This window comes from Artemia sp. Qi Xiang Cuo, chromosome 5, assembly GCF_049724085.1.
Source record: "Artemia sp. Qi Xiang Cuo chromosome 5, ASM4972408v1, whole genome shotgun sequence".
Classification (NCBI taxonomy): domain Eukaryota; kingdom Metazoa; phylum Arthropoda; class Branchiopoda; order Anostraca; family Artemiidae; genus Artemia; species Artemia sp. Qi Xiang Cuo.
Genome location: NC_142798.1, coordinates 51,664,069 through 51,690,510, shown reverse-complemented (window position 1 = coordinate 51,690,510; position 26,442 = coordinate 51,664,069). Strand labels below are relative to the sequence as shown.

Here is a 26,442-nt window from a genome sequence, read left to right as displayed (position 1 = left end):
CTTCGTATCGAAGGAGTTGTCGTAGAAACTTCAAAAAGGGCTCATTCGATTGGAAATTGGAGTGGCTAGTGCCCTTTTTTTATAGTCGAAAGTAATTGAAGGGCAACTAGCCCGCCCCCCCCCCCGCCCATCATTCCCCCAAACACATCCAATCAAAATTTTGAGATAGCCATTTTGTTCAGCGTAGTTGATTTCCCGATAGAAAATATGTTTTTGAGGAGGACACTCCCCCACAACCCTCGGGGCAAGGGTTTTAAGTTATGCCCTAGGGACATATAAGGTTTTTGAAGAAGGCGTTGTTATAGGAAAATAAGACGTACCCGTCTAATTGGATAGTGTAAGGACATGGGTCATTAGTACTATTCTACAGGGTTTGGTATACAACTAGCCCCCCCCCCACGCACCTCATACTTCAAACCACATCAAATAACACTGTTGGTATATTGAGTTTTTTGAGCGGGTTTTTTTTCCAGCAATAAAATATTTTTTTGAGGAGGACACTCCCACACAAACCTTGGGGCAAGGGTTTTAAGTTATGCCCTGAGGGCATATAAGAACGATGTTGGCACAAAATCATTTATTATTTTTTTCCTTTAGAGCAGGGCACTTTGTATCGAAGAAGTTGTCGTAGAGACTTAAAAAAGGGTTCATTCAATTGGAAGTTGGAGTGGCTTGTGCCTTTTCTAATAGTCGAAAGTGATTGGAAGGCAACTAAAACCCCTTCAACGCCCACCATTTCCCAAAACACATCCAATCAAAATTTTGAGATAGCCATTTTGTTCAGCATAGTTGATTTCCAAATCGAAATTATTGTTCTGATGAGTAAACTCTCCCAAAGCTCTTAAGGCAAGGTTTGTAAGTTATGCCCTGGGGGCATGTAAGGTTTTTATAGAAAGCATTTTCGTAAAACTTCAAAAAAGGCCTCATTCGATGGACAACTCAAAGAGCTATTGCTCATATACTTAGTCGAAAGCGATTGGAAGGCACCTAACCCCCCTGTCATATTCGCCTTTTTCCTAAACGTGTCGAATCAAAACACTCAGATAGCAATTTTGTTAAACGTAGTTTTAGGTTCCAGAAATTAGATCTGTGGAGCCGAGCGGCCCCTCACAGCCCTCAGGGCAAGGCTCGTAAGTTATGGCCTGGGGGCATATAAGGTTTTTATAGAATACGTTGTCGTAGAAACTTCAAAAAGGGCTCATTCAATTAGAAATTGAAATGGCCTGTAGCTTTTTTAATAGTTGAAAGTAATTGGAAGGCAACTAACACCCCTTCCACGCCCACCATTTCCCCAAAAACATCCAATAAAAATTTTGAGATAGCCATTTTTTTTCCAAGCAGTTAACGTTCAGGAAATTGCACCTTTGAGCAGGACACTCCCCCCACTGTCTTCAGTGCAAGGGTTATAAGGTATGCCCTGGGGGCATGTAAGTTTTTATTGAAATCTTTGTCGTAGAAACTTGAAAAAGGGCTCATTAGATTGGAAATTCAAAGGTTTAGTACCTTTTTTAATGGTCGAAAGAGATTTGAGGGCAACTAAACCCCCTCTCTCGCCCACCTTTTCCCCAGACACATCCAATCAAAATTTTTAGATAGCCATTTTGTTCAGTGTTGTGGATTTCCAGATCTAAATTATGTTTTTGAGGAGGACACTCCCGCACAGCCCTCAGGGCAAGGGTTGTAAGTTATGCCCTGGGGGCATATAAGGTTTTTATAGAACGCTTCGCCGTAGAAACTTAAAAAGCGCTCATTCGATTGGAAATTGAAACAGCTAGTGCTGTTTTTAATAGTCAAAAGTGATTGGAAGGCAACTAACACCCCTTCCACGCCCACCATTTCTCAAAACATATCCAATCAAAATTTTTAGATAGCCATTTTGTTCCACGTAGTTGAAAGTTTTGGAAATTAGGTCTTTAAGGATGACAACCCATCCCCCCCGTAGGTTATTGCCCTGGGAGTACGTAAGGTTTTTATAGAAAGCGATGTTGAAAAACACCAAAAAGGGCTCATTCAATTGAAAATTGAAAGGGCCAGTGCCCTTTTAATAGTTGAAAGTGATTGAAAGGCAACTAACCCCCCTCTGACGCCCACCATTTCCCCAAACACATCCAATCAAAATTTTGAGATATCCATTTTGTTCAACGTAGTCGAAAGTTCTTGAAATTAGGTCTTTTAGGATGATAACCCCATCAGAGCCCTCAGTGCAAGGGTTCTAAGTTATGCCCTGGGGGCATATAAGATTTATACAGAAAGTTGTTGTAGAAATTTCAAAAGGGGATCATTAGATTGGAAATTGGAATTGCCCTTTTTAAGTGTCGAAAGTGAGTGGAGAATAATGAACCCCCCTCTCACGCCCACCATTTCCCCAAACACATTCAATCAAAGTCTAGAGATAGCCATTTTGTTCAACGTAGTTGAAAGTTCGGGAAATTATGTATTTAAGGATGACAAACCCCCCAGAGCCTCCCAGGGCAAAGGTTTTAAGTTATGCCTTGGGGGCATATTAGGTTTTTAATGATAGAGTTGTCATAGAAACTTCAAAAGGGGATTATTCCATGGGAAATTCAGAGTTCTATTACTTTTTTAATTAATCGATTGGAATTTGACAAAAAGTTCTCGGAGGGTGACTAACCCCCCTCTCACGCCCACAACTTCTCCAAACATATTGAATCAAAATTTTCGGACAGCCCTTTTTTTCACGTTAGTTGAAAGATTTGCAAATTAGGTCTTTGAGGATGACCACCCCCCCCCCAGTCCTCAGGGCGAGGGTTGTAATTTGGACATATAAGGACCCTGGTTGTAAGTTGGGTTGTACGTTGGACCCTGGGGACATATAAGGATTTTATTGAAAGCGTTGTCGTAGAAACTTCAAAAGGGCTCATTTGGTTGGAAGTTGAAACGGCTAGTGCCTTTTTTAATAGTTGAAAGTGATTGGAGAAAGACTAACGCCCCTCTCACGCCCACCATTTTCCCAGACACATCCAATCAAAATTTTGAGATATCCATTTTGTTTAACGTAGTTGAAAGTTCTGGAAATTAGGTTTTAGAGGATGACAACCACCCTCACAGACCTTAGGGTAAGGGTTGTAATTTATGCCCTGGGCATATAAGGTGTTTATAGGAAGTTTTGTCGTAGAAACTCAAAAAGGGCTCATTTGATTGGAAATCGAAAGGCCTAGTGCCCTTATTAATAATCGAAAGCGATTCGAAGGCTTGACATTTTTATAGTAAAGATCGATGTGGGTATAATGTATTATTTTGTTGTTGTTGTTTAGACTAGGGCACTTTGTATCGAAGGAGTTGTCGTAGGAACTTCGAAAAGGGCTCATTCGATTGAATGAGCCTTTTTTAATATTGAATGATGCCCTTTTTAATAGTCAAAAGTGATTGGAGGGAAACCAATCCCCCTCCGATGCCCACCCTCCCATTTACTTTATGTTTAAAAACTAATCTTTGCATTAATATTAAATCAAATAGCACTGCTACCCTACCAATCCCCAATGTAACTTCTTAGCGGCATTCCAAGAACAATCAAAGGTATTATGTTCATATCTTTGGCGCTGTTTCTGCTCCTGAACCATGAATACGTCAAATAGGGTAAGTGTATCTGAGCTATCAAAGTAAGTAAACAGATTGTCTTTTGAATGGTTTCAAGTTTTCCATTTCAGGTCAACTAGAGGAGGTATGAAACTAAATTAAATACTACTATTTATGTCCAGATTTTAAAAGGGTGTATGTTGTTAAAAATTGCTGAAAATTTTTCTCCAGCATACAAATAGCAGGCCAAACTATAAATTCTTAAAAAAACAAAAAAATTTAAAATATTATTTTCTTTTTCTCTGAAAAGACTATGTCAATATAAAACGAACAGACATTAATTAAAATAACTTTTTCCACAAAGTAAGTTTTTCAAAGAAAAGTAAAGAACTCCATTAAACAAAAAATGAGCAAAAATAAAATCAAATAATCTACCAAGCGTGAAACTACCACAAATCAGCATTGATAAATAAATGAAACCCAAAACGAACAGAAATTACAATAATTAACCGAGTCAAACTCAAAACGAGCAGAAATTAACTTAAGTTGGGCTCAAAACTCCTATGCCTTCCCAAGGCCAGAACATAATTTGCACTTTACTGAAAAAAATTCAAATGAATGTGCATTGTCAGTTTAATATACACATACTGATACTTATTAATCAAAAATGTTATTATTATTTGATTTGTTAAAGTTATAAATGTAAAAACATTTATATTTTTTTCAGTAAAGTACAAATTATGTTCTGACCTTGGGAAGGCATAGGGGTTTTGAGCGCAACTTATGTTAATTTCTGCTCGTTCTGAGCTTGACTTGGTTATTTATTGTAATTTCTGTTTGTTTTGGGTTTCATTTATTTATCGATTCATTTATTTTCACGCTTCGGTTTCATTTATTTCACGCTTGGTAGATTATTTGATTTTATTTTTGCTTATTTTTTTTTTAATAGAGTTCTTTACTTTTCTTTGAAAAACTTTTTTTGTGGAAAAAGTTTTTTTTAATTAATATGATTATAAGGCAAAGCTAAGGAATACGGCATTAAACTTTCCAGTTCCTTTCGACGGTGCTGATCTCAGTTTCATGGACCTTCAGCCAGGAAGTGCAATGGGGGCGATCCAACCTGTGCTTTCGATCTATTATCTTCAAATAAATTGTTCTAATTAGAATTAGCTTGAGAAGTGTCATTTGCTGGCTGAAGATTTTCAGATAAATCAAAACCAGTTTTTTGACCCCTATACAAGTGCTTGCCTAGAGCATTTTAAAGAAGAAGACGAAAGAACCGAATTCCAACGACACTGCAAGGTTGAGTCTGACAACTTTGACTCTTTCTCACAACTTTACTTTTTAAAACAATAAAAAACTTCAGCGTAAAGACCGGGGCGTTGAGGAGAGGACAGCACCTTTCATATACGGAATAATTTCTGCTCATTTTAAGTTTTAATGTCGATCCTTACTTTCAGTTAAAAAAAACTTGTTTTTTATTTAATTTCTGAACATTTTTTAATTAATGCAGGTTTTGAATTTCCATCACCGTATATGAATAATTGAAACAAAATTGACATATTAATTTAACTTTTTTAAACTAACAACAACCTTATAATAACTTAAGTTTGATTTTTGTTCCAGTTGTTTAAGAATGACTCCTGAATCATAAAGGCTGTTTAATTAGAATAATAACCTCTTTTAAAAGTTAAATAAGAAACTTTAGCGTAAGAGCGAGCTATTGAGGAGAGGCAACCACACTCATATACGTTATATTTTCTGTTCGTTTTAAGCTTTAATGTTGCTTCTTACTTTCAGTTGAAAAAATATTTTTTATTTAATTGCTGATCGTTTTCTAAATAATGTAGGGAAATCCAGCTCCCCCTCTCTGACAAATTCCCTTCCCCCACAAGGAATTTCTCCATGGATAGATTCCCCCACGTAGCTTAAATTAGCGATATTTGCGGAACTAATTTTGTGAGGCATAGTAACGAAACGGCCAAAGAGGTCGAAACTATTTTGATGAAAATGAAAGTCACAAGTTGAGCAACTTTCATATCACTGAAATGAATGAAAGAAAAGATCATTAAAAGATATACGTAATAATTTATGTTTGGTTTAAGTTTTAATGTTATTCCTTGCTTTCAGTTGGAAAAAAAAAGTTTTTTTTATCTAACAACAACCACAAACCAAAGACATACAATATCTTTTGTTTATTATCACATAAAAATCATAGTTATGAAGCTGCTTAAGATGAAATTAAATGCTAAGATTGGCCAGAAAACAAAACAAACAAATTATTGCTTATATCGGCCATTATTTAACATATTTATTATATCGGCCTTTAGCGTGAAGAACGAGGCATTGACGAGGGGGTGAACTTCCTCATACACATAATATGAGGGGGTTTGCCCCCTCGTTAATACATCGCCCTTTACGCTAAAGTTCGAATCTTGTTCCAATTCTCTAAGAATGACAACTGAATCACAAAGGACGTTTAATTAGAATAATTAACTCTTTTGAAATTACTAAAAATACTTTAGTGTAAAGAGCAAGGTATCGACGAAGGGAAGAACCCCCTCATAAACGCAATAATGTCTGTTCGTTTTAAGTTTTAACGTTACTCATTACTATCAGTGGAAAAAACTTTTTTTTATTTAATTTCTGATTGTTTTTTAAATAATGCTAGGAAATCCAGCCCCCCCTTCATAGAAAATCTCTTCCCAAATGAAAATATCTTCCATGGAAAGATTTTCCCACGTAACCAAATACCCCAGACTCCCCACCAGAAAAAAATCCCCCTGAAAACGTCTGTACACTTACCAATAACTCATAATATATGTAACCAATGGGCAAAGTTTTCTCCAACAAGGCAAATTTCCAATAAGGCAAATTTTCTCAGGCTCGTAACTTTTGATGGGTAGGGCTAAACTTGATGAAGCTTATATATTTAAAATCAGCGTAAAAAATCCAATTCTTCTGATGTATCTATTGGTATCAACATTCCGTTTTTTAGAGTTTCGGTTATTATTGAGCCGGATTGCTCCTTACTTACAGTTCGTTGTCACGAAATGTTTGATTAGCTTTTATGCGTTTTGTTCAGCTTTTATGTTATGCTTTCATTTATTCTTTCTTGTAACAAATCTTCTATTCAAAAAAAGGTAACCTTAAAAAAGCACTATATAGCTTACCTTTTCTAAAGAATTTTCCTTCATTTTTATTTACAAGACCCAGGTCTTCCCAGTGAGAATAATTGACGGAAGGATTTATCGCCATATTTTCAAATGTCGTATGCTCAACTATCATGCGCACCTTCAAATGAAAAAGCAAGTGAACGTAGAGAATATCAAGAAGATTAAAATTACGGAAAGGAAAGAGAGCATGCTCTTCATGCAGAACATGCAGAACATTTGTTACATGCAGAACATTTCTATTTATGAGATTTGCAGAGCTGTTTCCTCTTAACTACATCTCAATCCGCCACTAATTCCTGTATATAGCTGTAGGTTACATGGTCTCCACCATGGTGGTCCACCAGAAAACATTAATTACATTGCCCCCCCCCTCCCGACTCAAACATAGGCTATAAAGGCCAAAGCAAATGAAATTTTGACAAAATTAGGCAATCCCCCAGTCCCCCCAGCTGCGGCGCCCGGGGTAGCTGACTCAGCCCCCCCCCCCCCCAGGAACAACTCTCCATACAAACCACAAATCTTGGTAAAAAAAAAGCTCCTGGAGCACTTTTGAAGCTCCTGAAGAACTATTGAGACCAGAATACTACAGTCGAAGTTATTAGTTTAAAGGGGGAGGCACCATTTTTCTTATCTTAAGTTTTTCTTACATTCCAAATGTAAAACTACCACAAATCACCATAAATAAATAAATGAAACCCAAAATGAAGAGAAATTACTATAGACATCCTAGTCAAACTCAAAACGAGTAAAAATTAAAAGGAGTAGGGCTGACAACCCCCATGTCTTCTCAAGACCAGCACATAATTTGTACTTTACTAAAAAATACAACTCACGGTCAATTGTCAATTTTATATACAAATTCTGACATTTATTCCTTAGAGTCTAAATACTTCTTTATTTATTAAAGTAAAAAAGTGAAAACATTTAAAATGACTTTTGTTTTCAGTAAAATGCAAATTATGTTCTGATCTTGAGAAGGTATGGGGGTTGTCAGCCCTACTCATGTTAATTTCTGCTCCTTTTGAGTTTGACTCAGTTATTTATTGTAATTTTTGTTCGTTTTAGGTTTAATTTATTTATTGATGGTGTTTTGTGGTAGTTTTATGCTTCGAAAATTATCTGAATTTATTTCTACTCATTTTTGGCTTAATGGAGCTCTTTACTTTTCTTTGACAAACTTTTTTTATGGAAAAGTTTTTTTAATTAATTTCTCTTCGTTTTTTATTGATATAGTCTTTTTCATAAATTTTTTGTTTTACATCTTTTTGCTTTTCTTCTATTATACTCAATCATTTTCTATTTTTCTATATGCTCAGCGGGGGGAGGGGGGGGGTAAACGCCAGACACCGAGTTTGACAAGGCAGTAAAGCTACACTCTTACGCATCAACTTCACAGGCTTCAGTACTTTCACAGGCTGATACTTCAAGACTTGAATTTTGAGACTAAAAATATTATTTTATACGTAGCTAAAAAGGAAGAAAGATCTTGCCTACCTCCCATGGGCGTAGAGAAGGGGGGGGGGGCAGGGCAGGGCAGCTTCCCCCCCTAGAACTTCAAATTTACGCTAGACATTAAAGAGAACTTTTCGTATGTTGGAATTTTTGTTGGACGTTACCTGTTAGATGGTTAAAAAAGCTGGAAACAAACAGAAATTTCCAAATACCGTTTGCGATATCAACATTTACGTTACGATCTTCAATATTGATTTTCGGTCCGATATATAGATAGGAGACTGGCCCACGATCGGCTGATTTTGAGTTATTTAATTCTCTATGAGTTGATTTAAGCGATAAGAAGTTGCTGAGCATGCCAAAGCAGAAGTAACTCATTCATTACCATCCTTGAAACAGACAATTAGAAATGCTCCACCATTTTTCCACCTGGATGCCTCTATCCAAGTGGTCAAGAGTGCCAAATTTTGGTCACTCCAGCACCGGCTTGGCAATCTGTGGCTTATGCTTGGCCACTGGACAAAAGAAAAAGGAAAGTGAACAGGGGGACATTAAAGCTTGTTTTTCGGCTATAAAATTAAGAAAGAATATGGTCAGCATAAAAAACTACAAAATGAATTTCATTGAGAATTAAAAAAAACTAAAGAGTATTAATTTCTAATTATACATTGACTGATCAACACCAAAAGTAAGCCGCTCCGCTAATGTTGGTGTTCTACCTGTCAGTGGAAGTAGTTTTGTTTCAACTTCTGTCTTTAAGACAATATCCATCTCGTCAGTTAGCGCAAAGTCTCTTGCTCCAGTCTCCTTCCAAAAGTGGACCTTAAGTTCTTCAGTTGCTACTTTTTCAAATGTCTTGTGGTCTGAACATGTGTTAATATAGGCCTCGCTCCAGGTGGTTAAAGAAAGCTCCTACACTGTGACGGTTGAAAGCAGTTGTCCGTCATAGGCTTGTACTTTCTGGCGTTTTTACTGATAGTTTTAAGGCAATCCATAAAACCACGGTACCAATCTTTACCTGTAGTTCCTCCACTGTCTCCACTGCCTTTGCAGTTCCGTTATCCGGTACTTTTATGCTCTTAATAATGGCATAAGTGTATGGAAATTTACGCGCTTCTAGGGGAATACAGTCGAAAGCATATCAGCTATCGTTTTCAAGTAAGTTTTTAGTCCTTTTTCTTGTTCCTCTGTAAATATTTGTCATATGTTGTAGCAGTGTGTAAGGAAACTTAGGTCCATACTTTTTAGAGGGATATTCAGCTTCTCAACTTTTTTTTTATGTAGTCTTGCAGCGTTCCTCTAGAGACAGCCATGGCATATCTAGAGAATCCAACTGACTTCTTGTAGAATAAAACAGGGAAAATTACTGTTTTATTTTCTTCTGGATCACAGCCGCCTTTCTTTCTGTTCTCTTCTGTTTTACTTTTAAGCGTTTTATTTTGAATGAAATTTAACAGGAAAAAACGGAACTTCAGTTCACCTACTGTTCTGACAGGATTAAACAACGCCAGAATTAACGCAGTTTTTGGTTTTAAGCTTGCCTTCAACATTTATATATGCTGTTTACACAGCCTTTACAAGCATAGCCCACTTTTGGACACCTTGGTACGGCATGCGGAATTTACCCCAGGAATTGTGGCCGAACATGGGAGTTCGCTATCCCGCAGGATGAAAAAATACTACCAGCAAACTGGTGAAGATAGCACGTCTTGGAAGCTTCAAAACAGGCAAATAATAAGAGAATACAATGTGAGTTTACAACGCGAGTTTTCTAGTATTCGTAATTAGGCGTAGCTTTTCAGACAAAATTGAACAAAATTCCAGAGGTAATCACCTTAAAACCTGATCCTATCTGATATTTTTGGTAAAAGTATTAATTAAGGTCAGACATTTTAAAAACATACACTGCAATCTGTCAGAGCTTTTATAATCCACCAGAAGCCCCATAGGTTCTTATATTGAAGCTGTTTGCTTTGGCTAGACGTGGGCCGGTCTCCCCTATACCAATTTTAATATTTAATTTTGCCCAACTGTAAACTTTTGAATTGAATTCTTAGAAGAAGCTGTTTTCTAACCATAATGTGATTTGTGTCAAATCGCTTTTGTGGTGTTTATGTTTTCTAGAAATTGGAAGTAGGATAGTGCGTCTCTTATATTATACTGTTGCAGGAAAAGTGGAACATGGAAAATGTTAAAGGCCGAGTTTTAGCGAAATATAGAATGACTATTTTCTAAAGACCTATATTCAAAGGACCTCGGGAAGTATTAGTCAGACCCCGCCCCCCGCCCTCACAGAAGCGGCAGCCCCCCTCTACACAAGATGCTGCCTACGCCCATGCTACCTCCTGCAGTTTCTTTCAATAAACTGAAACATCAGCTTTTCAAACAACATAATTACAACATTTCTAGTTAGTACAATTAAATGCTGGACGCAAAACTATTTTATTGATCGGTTCCTAGCATAAAGTTTAGCAACATTCATAATTTATTCAAATAATACTCAGCGTTGTGTTGCAGCTACAATTCATTTATCAGAACATCAGTTTATGAATATGCAGATGTGGCAGTTTCTATCTTCTATAAGAAATGTTTTCCCAGTAATGATCGAAACGATGTATTATCAGTAACTTCCCCCTAAAGACGCTTTGAATTTACATTGAAGGGTTGCTACAAAATCTTTGTCATTTCGTTTAGTTTTATTTAACATATGTCAATTCTGTACATCAAATTGCAATTTATGATCGTTTTCACCCATGTTATAGACCGGCATATATTTATGTCATTCTACGATCAAACCTCTAACCAAGTAAAATAGTTTCAAATGCGTGAAAACTTGCCAATTTCTTTACGTCCTCACTATTTATTACCCAAAATATACGGAAAAATTGTGCCATACTATCCGTTGAAATTAACGTAAGTTTTCACCCCATCTCTAATGGGCAAAAAGGACATTTGCTATATATGAAAACTTTGAAGTTGATTTTCAAAGAGCTTCCCAGCCAAGGTTATTTTTCAAAATGGTTACATTTCAAAAGATGTATTTTTACTTTAAGTAAACAACTATTTTAGGATGAAAAAATTACCTTCAATAAATAGGCATAAGTATTATACATTATTTGTATACATAAAAAGAAAATACCATGACAAACTAATAGTCCATTCCTTAAATTTTTACTGCTGTGCCAGGGTTGCCACCCCTAGTGATTTTTCATATTGCCAAATGAAAATAAATCATTAAATTAGCACACAAATCAGTAGGTTGTTGAAGAAAATCGTTAAATTAGTCAAAAAATCACTAAAATCTAGTGATTCTTTTTTTTTCACCAGGTGGCAACCCTGTGCTGGGCTCCACTATTTTATGAAAAAAACAATCAAGGTTAGTTTGTCTGAACAAAAAAACTGATTTTCATTTTAAATTTCCTTGTAGTAGCAAACTGAATATCAAAGCTATAGTGGATATGTAGAAAATACAATTTCTTAAGTTTTTGATACTGAAAAATGTAAAAAAGCTTCGTTGTACCATTTTAATCAAAATATCCGACATAGCTGTTAAATAAAATGACTCTTTCTACATAAATGTTTTATTTTTCAAAGGAAATGTCGTCTCACATCTGTTTAATCCTCACAGCGAATACAAGAGGAGAAAGTAATCTATTACTTTTCCATTGCGTATTAAAAGTATTAGTTGTGTTTTAGCATGTTCAACCTGCACAGCGTTATCATATTCGCACTCATTATAACCTATAAATAGCAGCAACCACATATTTGCACTTTTAAGTCGATCAAGCGGGCGAAAAAAACTTCAATAACCGAAAATAAGCACACGATATGAGCTTTTTCCAGAGCCGATAAATTGGGCTAATTTTGCCCATTACTGCAAATCTTGCACGAACAGATGGTTTTTAATGCTAGGTAAATACAAATACATTGAAACAGCTGTTCAAAGATGAAAAATAAATGTCAATTCAAAGTCAAAATACTCCTAAATTGCGCAAGCAACATGACATGTGATACCTGACTATCAAGCTTGATTCCGTCAAATCAGATTCACCATAAATCAAATATTTATTATCAAATAAATCATGGAGCAGTACCTACAATTTGGCAAAGAATTATACTAACTTTTCATCGACTTCAAGCTAGCCTTTGCCCTGATCTGGCAAGCTGGTCTCTGGCATATCTTGACTCACTACATAATTCCCTCTGATATTATTGACATTATAAGGTATAGGCAAGAACACGACAAGACAAGAAGCATGGTTCAGACTAGTGAAGGACTTGCTGAAGATATTTCCATCCCTACAGGAGTCCTCCAAGGATGTCTCCTCTCACCCACCAAGTTTTGTCTATTCCGGAATGCTATGCAACACTTATCCTTAATGATACCTTTTCGACATGCTTACACAACGCGGCTAGTTCCTTGGGAATGGAGATACCAAACAAAACCAAGGCAAAGAGAGTAGTTCAGCCCTAACAGACAGGTCCACCTCACAGCAAAATTATTATCCAGGAAAATAATCAAATAAGTCGATAAGTTCGTTTACCTAGGAGGCGAGCTGACTATCACAAACGACCTCTCAAAAGATATCTAACGGCCACTTGGCTTCTGCCTATGCATTTTTCAAGTAACTACATTCTATTTGTAAAAAAAAAAAAAAACTACCAATAAACATGAAGATAAGACTTTACCGTACTATAGTATTTCGGTTGCGACGTAGGCAGTGGAGGCAGGGCTGCCACCCCTAGTGATTTATCACTATTTCTAGTTATTTTTCATATTGCCTAAAGGAAAATAAATCACTAAATCAGAACATAAATCAGTAGATTATTTGAAGAAAATCCCAAAATTAACCAAAAATCACAAAAATCTAGCGATTCTTTTTCAAGTAAATAAGTAAGTAAATAAGGAGTGAAGCAAGTAAATAAGTACTCTGCGAATAAAAATTAGCACAGAAATACAAAAGCAGAAGAGCCAAATTAAATACTCCAGAGTAATAAATAAACATTTATTGTCTGGTTTTATCGTTTTAAGATAGTTTCTTTAGTGGTTGCACCATATCACACGACTTGAAAAAGTGTATGCTTATAACTTCTTAGCAGGGGCGTCGCTTGGGGATGGCAAGGGGGGGGCAGTTGCCCCCCCACCCAATAATGTGGAGAAAAAAATATTATACATCCCGTTCCCTTTGACTACCCAGATATGGACCCCTCTTGCCCCCCCTCCCCAATAAAAAGGCTGAAGATTCGCCCCTGCTTCTTAGCCCTACTTTTCAAGACTGTCACAGCAAGCGGCAACTACAAACTCCAATCTGTGAGTGATTTCGATCTTCATCACGCTTTATATTCTCACTATTGGTCATTTATCACTTCATAGTAATATAACAGGATTTTCTTACTCAATACCTACCTCGTCATAAGTAAGATCTTTTCCAAGAAAAGTTGAAATCTTTTGAACAACTGCCTCAGGATCTTTCTTCATTTCTTCAAAATGAACAACCAGGAGATTAGGGTTATCTCTATTGTTCCAGTACTCTAAAACATGAGGGAAATACGGCGTGTAGACAACTGCAATAGACAGAAAATACAGATATCAAACAGTTCGTAATAGCGAACTGTAAGTAAGGAGCGACCCGGCTTAATAGTAACCGAAAAAAAAGGAATTTTGATACAAATAAATGCATCAAAAAAATCAGAATTTTATGCTGATTTCAAATATATAAGTTTCATCAAGTTTAGTCTTACCCAACAAAAGTTACGGGCCTGAGAAAATTTGCCTTATTTTCGAAAAAAGGGGAAACAACCCCTAAAAGGCATATAATCTTAAAGAAAATCACACCATCAGATTCAGCGTATGAGAGAACCCTACTGTTAAGTTTTCAAGCTCCTATCTGCAAAAATGTGGAATTTTGTATTTTTTGCCAGAAGAAAGATCACGGATGCGTGTTTATTTGTTGCTTCTTTTTTTCCCCAGAGGTGATCTTATAGACCCAGTGGTCCTATAATGTCGTGGGAGGGCCCATTCAAACGAAAATTAAAAGTTCTAGTACCCTTTTTAAGAGACAAAAATGGAGGTCAACTAGGCCCCCTCCCACGCTAATTTTTTCCCCAAAATCCCCCGATCAAAATTTTGAGACAGCCATTTTGTTCAGCATGGTCGAAAAATATAATAATTATGTCTTTGAGGATGACTTAATCCCCCACCGTACCCGAGGGAAGGGCTGAAAGTCATGAACTTTGCCCAATGTTTAGGCTACATATAGTATTGGTTATTGGGAAGTATACAGACGTTTTTAGGGGGGATTTTTCCTGGGGGAAGGGACACTGCTATAAAGGGGGCACCGGATATTCCAGCATTATTTAAAAAAAAACTGAAAAAATTTTCAACTGAAAAAATTTTCAACTGAAAACTTTTCAACATCAAAAATTTAAAACGAACAGAAACTATTATGTATGTGATTGGGTTCGCCCCCTAGTCAATACCTTGCCTTTTAAGCTATAGTTTTTTTTAGTACTTTCATAAGAGCTATTTATTCTAAATAACGGCCTTTATGATTAAGGGGTCATTCTTAAAGAATTGGAAAAAAAAATCGAACTCTAGCGTAAAGAGCGAGGTATTGACTAGGGGAGCAAACTGCCCTAATATACGTAATAAAAATATACGAACATAGAAGTTCGTTACGTAAGTTAATTCGTAAGTTACGTGTATTTATTACTAATAAAAACGTTCGAAATAAAATTAAACAACTTTCGAGAAAGTCATTTAGCCAAAAAAAAAGTAAAATTAACATGCAAAATTCGTTTTAATTATTCATGTACGGTGAGCCAAAATCAAAACCTGCATTATTTAAAAAATGATCAGAAATTAAAGGAAAAAACTAGTTTTTTTTAACTGAAAGTAAGGAGCGACGAAAGGGGCTATTTCCCCCTCAGCGCCTCGCTCTTCACCCTAAAGTTTTTATTATAAAAATAAAGTTGTGAGACAGAGTCAAACTTTAGCGTAAAGAGCGAGGCGTTGAGGAAGGGACAACCCCTTTCATCGACGAATAATTTCTGTTCGTTTTAAGCCTTAATGTCACTCCTTACTTTCAGTTAAAAAAACTTGTTTTTTTTATTTAATAATGATAAAACCTGAAGACATGTAATAATTTTTTTTTTCTATTAGGTAGAATTTTTCAGATTTTTTTTTTATGGAAAGAACTGAAATCGTAAGCTATACGATTCTTCCATATATTAGTATATTTCTGTAAAAGTAGCACTTTGCTAAAAGCACAAGGTCGACGCAACAAAACAGGATTAAGAGCAGAAAAGACCTAGCCTGCGGTAAGTAGCCGGCAGACTTAAAAAAACCAAGCAAGCTTAGTTTCTAGTAAAGCACTAGTTTTACGATGTTCTACGAATATATAAAGTATCACGAGTCAGTTTATTTGAACCAGTTTTGCCGGTGTATTTTGCATAAGAAATAAAGCGGTTATTTGTGTGCGTTATAATTTTCAATTAGCTTTTTCCTTTCCATCAGTTATATGAGCCATCTCCCAACACTACGGCCACTGGTTCGGCATTAACAACCCAAGAAGGAAAAACGCGGAAAAAAGACAGAGTGTTTGCCATGCGGAAAAGTGATTTTCCTTGCTGTTCAAGATGGGGGACGGCAATTCTCTTCTTTAGGGTTTTCGACCATGGTGATTCCGATGGTGCAATTTTCATTTTTTTTGATCAGATCTTCACGACAAACTTTTCGCAATAAATTTTTAATATTGAAATTAGCCGAAATAAGAGTTCCGTCTCCCGAATTAGATTCGAATGCCAAATTTTTTTCTCTTAACAGTTTTTTTTTTTAACGCCTTTCTAAACTTCCAGTTACAATATACTGATGTTCGTTCTTTACTAGGTTTCAGCCACAGATGGTACCATGACAGTTCAGTAAACAGACATAAGGGGAGAATATGACTCCCAAAGCCCCTGGGGAAAGGGCCATAAACAATGCAAGTTCCCAATTCTTTAAAAATATGGTTTACAATAGAAAACGGGGTCTTGTTTGATATTGGGTCTGTGATCGGCTCGACACCTTTAGGGATCATTCACCGGGTAAAATGGATCACATATTTTTTGTGAGAGAAACTTACAGCCCTAAGTCATTGGATCAAGAGGAACCGAACGTACGACATAATAAATTCAGGGGCAACCCCCCCCCCCAAAAAAAAAAACGGTGCCTGAAGAATAGCCCCAAAAAATTCCTGATCTGCTCAAAATTTGTGTCATATAGATCTTGGGCTAAAGGGACCCCAATGCAAAAGGAAAGACCGAAAAAAGTCCGACAAAGGGCCAAAAACCATTTTCCCCGGCCACTTATCATGGAAGTGTGGTCATAGAAACTTAGGAGAGGGCTCATTCGATATGAAATTGAATTTCCTAACAGCTTTTTACGGGTCAAAAGTTACTTGAGGGCAACCAGCCTCCCTGCCGTGGCCTTTCCTACTACCCATCCTCCCGCAAATGTGATGATACTGGGTCAAAAGTTTGAGATAGTTACTTTGTTCAAAAACGCAGATAAGTATAGTTGGTATTCCTCCAGGGTCAACATAGCCCAAGCCCAAGGGGCAATATTCTTAATTATGCAAGAAAAAGTTGTTTTTTGGCCAAACTTAAAACGAGCAGAAACTAAGATGAGTAGGATTGACACATCCCTTACCTTCTAAAGACCAGCACATAAAGTGTAAATTATGTGCTGGTCATATGAAGGCATGGGGGACGGTCAGCCCTAATCATCTTAGTCTCTGCTCGTTTTGGGTTTGACTCGGTTATTTATTGTATTTTTCTGTTCGTTTTAGGCTTCATTTATTTAATGATGGTAATCTGAGGTAGTTTTACGATTGGAAAATTATTTGCCTTGATTTCTGCTCATTTTTAATTTAGTTTTCTTTGAAAAACTTTTTTGAAATTAATTTCTGTTGGTTTTTTATTGACATATTCTATTTTATTGGTAAAGAAATAATGTTTTAAATATTTTAGTTTTTTTCCTATGAGAATCCATATTTTGGCTTACTATTATATGTTGGACAAAATTTTTCAACAATTTTGAATAATATACGCCCTTTTGAAAATCTGGACACATGTCGTATCCCTTGAGTTTTAGTTTTACACCTCCTCAATTTTCCCTGAAAAATTAAGCTGCCCTGAAATATAAAACATTCTACCTATACTATTTTGACAACCCAGGTGCACTTACACTCTTTGATCAATTGTAAGAGCAGAAGTGGTAATAGTAAGAGCCCTGAAAGTTTCAACTTAAATACCCTTAGTTATTCTTGAGATATTGCTGAGACGTCTTATTGACAACCAGTATGCACATAGGGCCTTTTGATTTAGTTTTAAAGCAACATAAGCTTACCGTAGAAGTTTATACTTTATACCCTATTCCAGTCCTACGATTCCCCACATGGATATCTTGACAACCTGGATGCACCTAATAATAAGACCGTTTAATTAAAATAGATAGCTCTTTTGAAAGCACTAAAAAAAACTTTAGCGTAAAGAGCGAGGTATTGACTAGGGGGCGAATCCCATCACATACGTAATAATTTCTGTTCGCTTTAAGTTTTAACGTTACTCCTTACTTTAATGTTGCGACCAATCAAACCAAACCGCATGTCGTTGTGAGTCTTTTTTCTTTTATATATTTTTTTCTTTCTGAGGACGGCCCCTGGACATAGGGCCGAAATATTCATTCAAATTATCTTCACTGTCTTACAAAAAAATTCCCTGTTGTTCTTCGTGCTTTTGTTGTTTGTTAAAGACAAATAAATATTTTTTGATGATTCATTTATTAGCTAACAATATATATATACACATGAAAATACATAGTTATAGAATTCGTTTAGAAGCATAAAAAAATCTAAAATAAAAAATTCCACAAAAGTTGAAGAGTTGTCTTTATTATACTTGAAAAAATTGTTAGCCCTATTTTTCATCAAAATTACATTTTTTTTTTGCAATAACATAAATAAAAGAGAATTCTGAAATCAAATATATTCGAACGCAGTCAATGGGTGGTAGATATTAAATTAAAATGAAAGTAAATTTTATTGCATAACAAATTAAATCTTGGTGAAATGTTTGACACTGCTGGACGTAAGACCTCTTCAACATTTTTTAGCGATGAACGATATTGGGGTTTGATATGTGTTAAAGCTCAGAAAGTAACTTCACATAAATATGTGGTGTTGAATGGCAGAAGAACATACAATGCCATATCTGCGATTGTGGGAAATTCAGTTCTAGTTCTCATCCAGAATTCAGTCAAGGACTGTTTTGGAAATTGTAGTTTCGAGTCTGAATCACTCAAAAGCTCAGCAAATTCCTCTTGAGTTTTAAGCGGTATGTGATCAATCTCAGTTAAATCAATACGAAACGGAATTTGAATCCAAGCTACCTTTTTGAAATCAATATTTAATATTAAATATGTAAAGAACTAGGTTTCTAGCGCTTTTAAGTGATCTAAAATAATTTTTGCAATAAAAGTTTTACAATGATTTCTCTTGATTACAAAATTGTCGACACTGGAAAATATTTCGAACGATTTTTTTTCCCTATCCTCTCTTTCAAAATTTTAATCTTTTTAATCAAACTTTCAATTTGATCATTAGAAGTAAATATATCGCAATTCTTTCTTTGAAGAGACAAGTTGAGATCGTTTAATTTCGCAAAGATATATACGACAAATAGCACAGTTTGGATAGCCATAAGTCGTTTTGAAGAAAAGCAGCAAGTTCACTTTTTTGTTCGGTTAAGAATATTTCAATTCCGTCTTTTAATAATAAAAATAATAATCTTCTTAAACTTTGACCTCTTGACAACCATCTTACTTCTGCATGCAATAATAAAGTTGTATAGACGGAAATTATATCCTTACAAAGATTTGAAAACAAGTGACTGTTAAGAGCATGGCTCTTAGTGAAATAAAATATAAAAAAAACAAGTTTTTTTAACTGAAAGTAAGGAGCGACATTACAACTTAAAACGAACAGAAATCATTCCGTAGATGAAAGGGGCTGTCCCCTCCTCAACGCCTCGCTCTTTACGCTAAAATTTTTTATCTAATAAAAAAGTTGTGAGACAGAGTCAAACTTTAGCGTAAAGAGTGAGGCATTGAGGAGGGGACAGCCCCTTTCATATACGGAATAATTTTTGTTCGTTTTAAGTTTTAATGTCGCTCCTTACTTTCAATTAAAAAAACTTGTTTTCTTAAATTTAATTTCTGAAGGTTTTGAATTAATGCAGCTTTGATTTTGGCTCACCGCAAATGAATAATTAAAACAAAATTTGCATATTAATTTTACTTTTTTTCTAAATTGCTTTCTCGAAATTTTGATCTGACGTAACTTACGAATTAACTCGCGTAACGAACTTCTATGTTTGTATATTTTTATTACGTATATTAGGGAGTTCACCCCCTAGACAATACCTCGCTCTTTACGCTAAAGTTCAAATTTGTTCCAATTCTTTAAGAATGACACCCTAATCACAAAGGCCGTTAATTAGAATAAATAGCTCTGATGAAAGTAAAAAAAAACCTTTAGCTTAAAGAGCGAGGTAATGGCTAGGGGGCGAACCCAATATACGTAATAATTTCTGTCCGTTTTAAGTTTTGATGTTGTTCCTTACTTTCAGTTAAATAAATTTTTTTATTTAATTTCTGATCGTTTTTTTAAATAATGCTGGAAATCCGGCGCCCCCTTCATAACAATGTCCATTCCCCCATGAAAACTTCCTCCATAGAAAGATCTTCCCACGTAACCCCCGATTCCCCCAAATACCAGAAAAAATCCCCCCGGAAAACTTGTGTATACTTGCCAATAACCCATACTATATGTAAACATTGGGCGAAGTTCATAACTTGCAGACCTTCCCCCGGGAACTGTAGGGGATTAAGTCATCCTCAAAGACATTGTATTTTTCGACCATGCTGAATAAAATGGTTATTTCAAAATTTTGATCGGGTGACTTTGGGAAAAAATGAGCGTGGGAGGGGGCCTAGTTGCCCTCCATTTGTTTTGGTCACTTAAAAAGGGCACTAGAACTTTTAATTTCCGTTCGAATGAGCCCTCCTCCGATATTCTAGTATCACTAGGTCGATACGATCACCCTGAAAAAAAAACAAACAACAACAACAACAACAAATAAACACGCATCCGTGATCTTTCTTCTGGCAAAAGATACGAAATTCTACATTTTTGCAGATAGGAGCTTGAAACTTCCATAACAAAGTTCTCTGATACACTGAATCTGATGATGTGATTTTCATTAAAGTTCTATGACTTTTAAGGGGTTTTCCCCCCTTATTTCTAAAACAAGGCAAATCTTCTCAGGGGTAAGGTGTAACTTTTGATAGGTAAGACTAAACGTGACGAGACTTATATATTTGAAATCAGCACAATAATCTGATTCTTTTGATGTATCTATTGGTATCAAAATTCCGTTTTTTAGAGTTTCGGGTACTATTGAGCCGGGTCACTCCTTACTTACTGTTCCTTACCACTAACTGTTCGATTTATAATCATAACAGTATTCTGAAGCACATTGTTCAATTATGATGCTAATTTATTTGCTGTAAGGGCCTCTTGGTGAATAAGGCAGTGAGTTAAAGTTATATGGTCATAATGAGTAGCTTGAAAAATGATTTAAAACCAATGTTTTTGCCCGCCATTTGCACCATCTGTGCATATTCCACAGCAATTTTTCCATTCTAGACCTTCAGTCTTTAAAAATTCATTAACTTTACAATATATGTCTTTTTCTGTAGTATGTTATAAATATTTGACTTTAATACTTAAATATTTGGATTTAAAATCTCTTGCGACCCCTTGATTTTGCTACGCGACCCCATTTGGGGTCGCGAGCCATAGTTTAGGAAGGCCTGCCCTAAGCCATTCCTGAAAACGGCCCTTTGGACAACCTGCATGCACACAGTGCCTTCTGATTTAATTTAACTTTTCCCTCAATATTCTATTAAATATTCACCTCCATGCCCTTAGCTTTTGTAGTAATAATAGTACGTACATATTGCCTTTTGGTCAGTTGAACATCCCCCTAATCATACGTTTGAAGTTTCAGCTTGATACGGTAAGCCGTTCTTAAGATATTCCTAGTAAGCTCTTTTAAAAAACTGTATGTACATAATACGTTTTGATTTAGTTCAACTTTTCTCTCAACATTTCCTCAAATCTGCACCTCAATATCCTCAGCCTTAGTAGTAGTAGCCCCAAAACCAGTAATTGTAGTAGTAGTAGTAGCAGAGGAGTAGAAGTAATAGTAGCAGTAGCAGCAGCAGTAGTAGTAGCAGCGTGTAAATATTGCCTTTTTGGTCAATTGATCATCCCCCTCATCGCCTCGCGTCTCTCCAAATTAAAAATACTATATGTAAAAAATCGGGAAACTAAAGAATTTACAGCCCTTGCCCCGAAGGCTCTGGTGGCGGGGGAGGGGGGTGACATCCCCAGAAACATAGTTTCTAGACTTTTAAAAACTATGCTGAACAAAATGGTTATCTCGAAATTTTGATCGGATGTGTATGGGGAATTAACAAAGTGGGAGGGAGGATGGTTGCCCTCCAATCACTCTTGAGTATTAAAAAGGGCACTAGAACTGTCAATTTCCAATGGAATGAGCTCCCTCCGAAGTTTTTACGAAGCGCTGCCTATGAATAGAGAAAATTGTCTGATGATTGACGTTTCTGTTTTGAATATACGTTTGATGTTGGAATACTGTATGAGGTTTGTCAACAACAATGTGAACAATATTTTAAACTGGGATTAAAAATAATCCCAGTACCACATTGTATGTAGCAATACCTTGCTATACTAGGAATTGATTGTTTTAATCTACTTTGTATTAGAATTTGGATTACTGACTAAAAAAGAGTTTTTGTTTCTTTCGCAAAATAAAACTTGGAGTTCTTGACATGTTTCATTTCTTTGGTAATAACAATTCATTTAAACATCGAAGTGATGCAATATACTTTTGCGGTATTTAAGATCCTTTGCAGTATTAAAGGCCTAAATACTTAAAGACCCTTTGCATTTCAAATGGTCCTTTTTCAATTTACCAAAATTAATAGTTCTTGGTAACGAACTGTAACTAACGAGTGATCTGCCTTAACAGCAACAAAAACTCTAAAAAAAGGAAATATGACTTTTTACCTCAATAGTTACATAACGACTGTTCAAACATAACTTTACGCCATAAAACACTACAAAACTTAAGCGCAAAGAGCGTGAGGCTCAGGAAAGGGTAGCCAGTAAACCACGAGAAGTTTATAATTTGTTTAAAAATACTCCTTAATCCATACCAACGACACTTTTTTTTGCAGGACTTCTTCAAGAATTGAGGCAAAAAGTCAAACTTTAGCGTAAAGAGCGTGGAGTTCATAAAAAGGACAGCTCGACTCACATACAGAACAACTTCACTTTAAGTTTGAAAATCACCCTTTTTAAAAGTTGATCAGAAGGTCCGATGTTTCGCTCCTCACCTCTGTCTCTGGCAAGACAACAGTAGTTTTTGGCAATCTCCATGGATTCTCTGAATTTTATTTATATATTGAGAAACACAACCAAAGGTTTTCCTAGGAAAGAAAGATGGTCTTTGAAGAGTAATTGAAAATATGGTATATTATAGGCATAAAGTTTGCATCTTCATTCAATTTTCTTTTCTTCTAAGTCAGTATCAATTGATATGGCATCTTCTTTAAGTCTCTGGTAAAAGTGTCTCATGATACAGATTCTTGCAACATTTAATATACACCTGGAAGATCAGTTTGGGTTTTTCTTTGCTTTATTGAAAGAAGAGAAGATACCTGAGGGATTATACAGTTATGCTACGTCAACCATATTATGTCTTCTATCTTTAAAAACAACATTTTAAACTTAAGGCGTGTTCAAATTTTATTTTTTTATTTAAACATCCTAATTTCTGTATTTAAATATCTCAAATACTTAACAGAGTTTAAGCGATTCATGGTGACGAAAGGTAAGTAAAGACGAGTTTTGTTAGTAGCAACAGAAAATCTAGAAAAAAGAAGTACTAAATAAAAAAAAGAATCAGCCTTTTAAGCTGATTTCAAATATTCAAAATTTATTATCTTTAAGTCAACCTTCAAAAGTTATTAGCATGAGATAATTTGTATGATTTTACTTAGAAAATACACACCTCAAAGGGAACCTGATCTTGATGAAAATGACACCATCCAGTTCAATTTGTCTGAGAACCCTCCAGTGGAAGTCTAAAGTTCCTGGCCAAAAAAAAAACAAAATTCAGTGTGATTCCCGAGATGTGTGGTCACTGGTGAGGGTTCGTTCGTTACCCTATTTTTAACCATGGACCATGGTATTGAACCATTAGTCATACAACGTCAAGAAAGGGTTCATTCTAGCAAAAGTTAAACTTTTAGGGCCTTTTATGCAACAAATGAGATTACATCGCAGCAAAGTACCAACTTCTGCCATATTGTATCGCAAACAAAAAGTTTGGCCTGAATAGGGCCAATGAACTGAAATATTTAATTTTTTCCATTCTTTATTTAATAAGCGCACATTATTTAGGAATTACTATTATTCTTGGAGTATTATCATGCAAAAACTGAACTAAAAGATAAAGACTAGGAGGTTAAGGAAGCGGCGGCCATTCCCCTCCATATTTAGGGCGAACCCGGGCATGATATTAAAAATGGACGGAATAAACAAACATAGCTTTTTTAATTGGACTGCTTGATAAAGGAAGAGTAGGAGGATTAAGGACATACACAAATGACAGTCTACAGTCTGCAGTTTCAGTATAAGTTGAGAAATTCAAAAAAAGGAAAAAAAAAACTATCCTACAATACATAAAACTAATTCTTTTAGCTACACATGACACTGTCAAGTACTGAAAGTGAAATACCTTCATTATTCATAAAGCTTTTGAGAAAATCTCTAAATTCTCCTTTGTAATTAACAAAGCTTAACAGACGGAAGAAATGGTAGTAAGACACTGCGACGTCTTTGGGATTGCGCATAATGTAAATGACCTGCAAAAAATTTTTCTTTATCGAGGATTCTTAGCATCACTGAAATACTTGCTGGATCTATTGTGTCCCAATACATTCAAAGCTTCAGCCTCTTGAATGCCCTTCCCATGTTAAAACACTTGGGTACCACTTAAGCGGTGATCATTTGAACCACCCTCGAAATACTTGTCCGAGTCGTAAAAACGTGCCAAAAATGCATATAAACAAATTTTTGATCAGTTTTAAGTTTTGTTTTGTAATCCCTCCCCCCGTTGAAAAAAATAACGTTATCCCAAACCAAAATCCTGGACACGGCCTTAACAACTGAAATCGCTAATTAGCACGCATAAGAACAGGACTGTGGTCTATTTGCTTCAAAAGAAATTTCCTAAGATGGATTTTGACTGAAGAAGTCATGTCGACCAGTCAACAGATTTTCAAAATTGTCACAGCTGATACTAGGGTTGCCCCTTCACTAAAATCAAATTCGTTATTTTATGACTAAAATACTATCTTAGAGGAAAAAAGTACTAGCTTCAAAAAAGTTCGACATCTGCTGTACTAAGCGCAACACAGTATTGATGAAAATCCCCTTATCTCAAAATACCCAATTTGGATATTTTCAATCTATTAATTTGTTCTTTTAACAAATTAACACTTCTGGTATTTTCATCTTGTATTTTCAATTTGTTAGAGAGTTGTTTACTACCTCAACTGTCAGTAAATTTTCTTGCGGCTTTTCTTAGAGAGAACACTACAACTTCAACTGGTCAGCTCTTATAGTTTGGCAAAAGCAAAACTACTGAAAGTTTTATTTTACCCGAAGCCTATAAATCGCTAATAAGTTGGGATTAAAATCAACACAAAATGTAATACTGCAATATAATTATGCAATATTATATTTGAAGTTATTCCTTTATACATGAATATGTCTTTTCAAGTGTGTATTTGACCTAAGAGACAACTCCAAAAAAAATCATTAAAAAATTAAAGAGCGACATTACAACCTAAAGTCTTAGAATTGACTGGGTTTTACATTTAATGCTATTTTACCCTTGTTTTAACACTGACTAAAGGACTTAGCTTGGTCTTGCACTTAGTCAGCCTCTCACTTGAACCTAACTCCCTTTTAAACAATTCAGGACTTGGCTTGCTTTCGCACCGAGTCAGTCCGCAGCTTGGACTTGGCATAGTTGTGAAGTATGGTATATTTCTCTAAAGAGATACCGTCTTATTGGTCCCCAGTGGGGGGTGATCAAGTCTCCACGAGGACAAGACCTTGGGTAGCGTGGTAGGCAGGATTCGTATCTACTCAAGATGTTGCTAAAACTACTTTAATGAACTAATAGACAAAATACAATACTAGAGTACACTCGTGAACAGTCTTGTTGAAGCCGTAGAAAATCCGAGCTATAGTCAACTTGCACCGGCTGGCACCGTTGATTTGGAAGTGGCTGCTGCATTTTCCAAGCTCACCGTCTATAGTTGGCTAGTGGAGGCTACTGGAACTCTCCAACGGCAGTTGATGTGGAGGTTATTGTTAAACTCTCCCAGCGCACCGTATTTTATAGAAAGGTGGAGGTTGCTCGAACTCTCCCAGCGGTGTTCCTCTAACCACTTGTCACGGTTGGTTCTCAAAGCTGAACTGTCCACAAGTTGTCTTTTCCCCCGTCTTATCTTCCAAGGCCCAAGCATACAATTCTGGTTCCATGACCCCCAAAGTAGCCTCTCATTGGCCGGCAGATTTTTAGTCATTTGATCCACTGCCTTGAATAGAAAAGAAGGCAGAAACAAGCACTTAAAACAACACATACCCAACTATACCCTTGAAGTGGAACATGTACTAAATACCAAAAATATACCCTTAACGTAATAAAACACTAAATACGAGAAATACACTTATATCTAACTTGCGTAAGCCTAGCAACAATCTTTACATAGTTTTGTACTGGTTAAGGACTAAGCTCGTTTTTATTTGACTAAAACTGAGACTCCTTCCAAGATTCATGTTCAAACAAGATGTCACTTGCTTATTTTCTGCTAATAAGTTGGTGACAGAAGAATTGAAAGGGCTAGGGGCCAAATTTGAATCCCCTATAATACAGATTTATATTCTTTGGATGGTTCATGGTGTTAACTAGGGCTAATGGGGTGGGATGGTGGTTATATTCCATAAAGTCAGGTGTTGAATCTTTCGAGGGTTTCGAGTATATTGACATTTCAAAATTTTGACCCGATGTC

At 35.9% G+C, this 26,442-nt stretch overlaps 1 protein-coding gene across 2 annotated transcripts in view; it reads right to left on the bottom strand.

The window, feature by feature from the left end:
- LOC148952245 (sulfotransferase 1E1-like) overlaps window positions 1–26,442 on the bottom strand; it is a 112,314-nt gene that overhangs the window by 11,119 nt on the left and 74,753 nt on the right. For both annotated transcript variants that reach the window (XM_089089692.1, XM_089089693.1), the window contains exons 5-7: window positions 24,096–24,222; window positions 13,573–13,730; window positions 6,711–6,831 (exon numbers count right to left, since the gene is read on the bottom strand). In XM_089089692.1, the coding sequence (XP_088945818.1) occupies window positions 6,711–6,831; window positions 13,573–13,730; window positions 24,096–24,222 (406 nt within the window). The remainder of the gene's footprint in view (window positions 1–6,710; window positions 6,832–13,572; window positions 13,731–24,095; window positions 24,223–26,442) is intronic.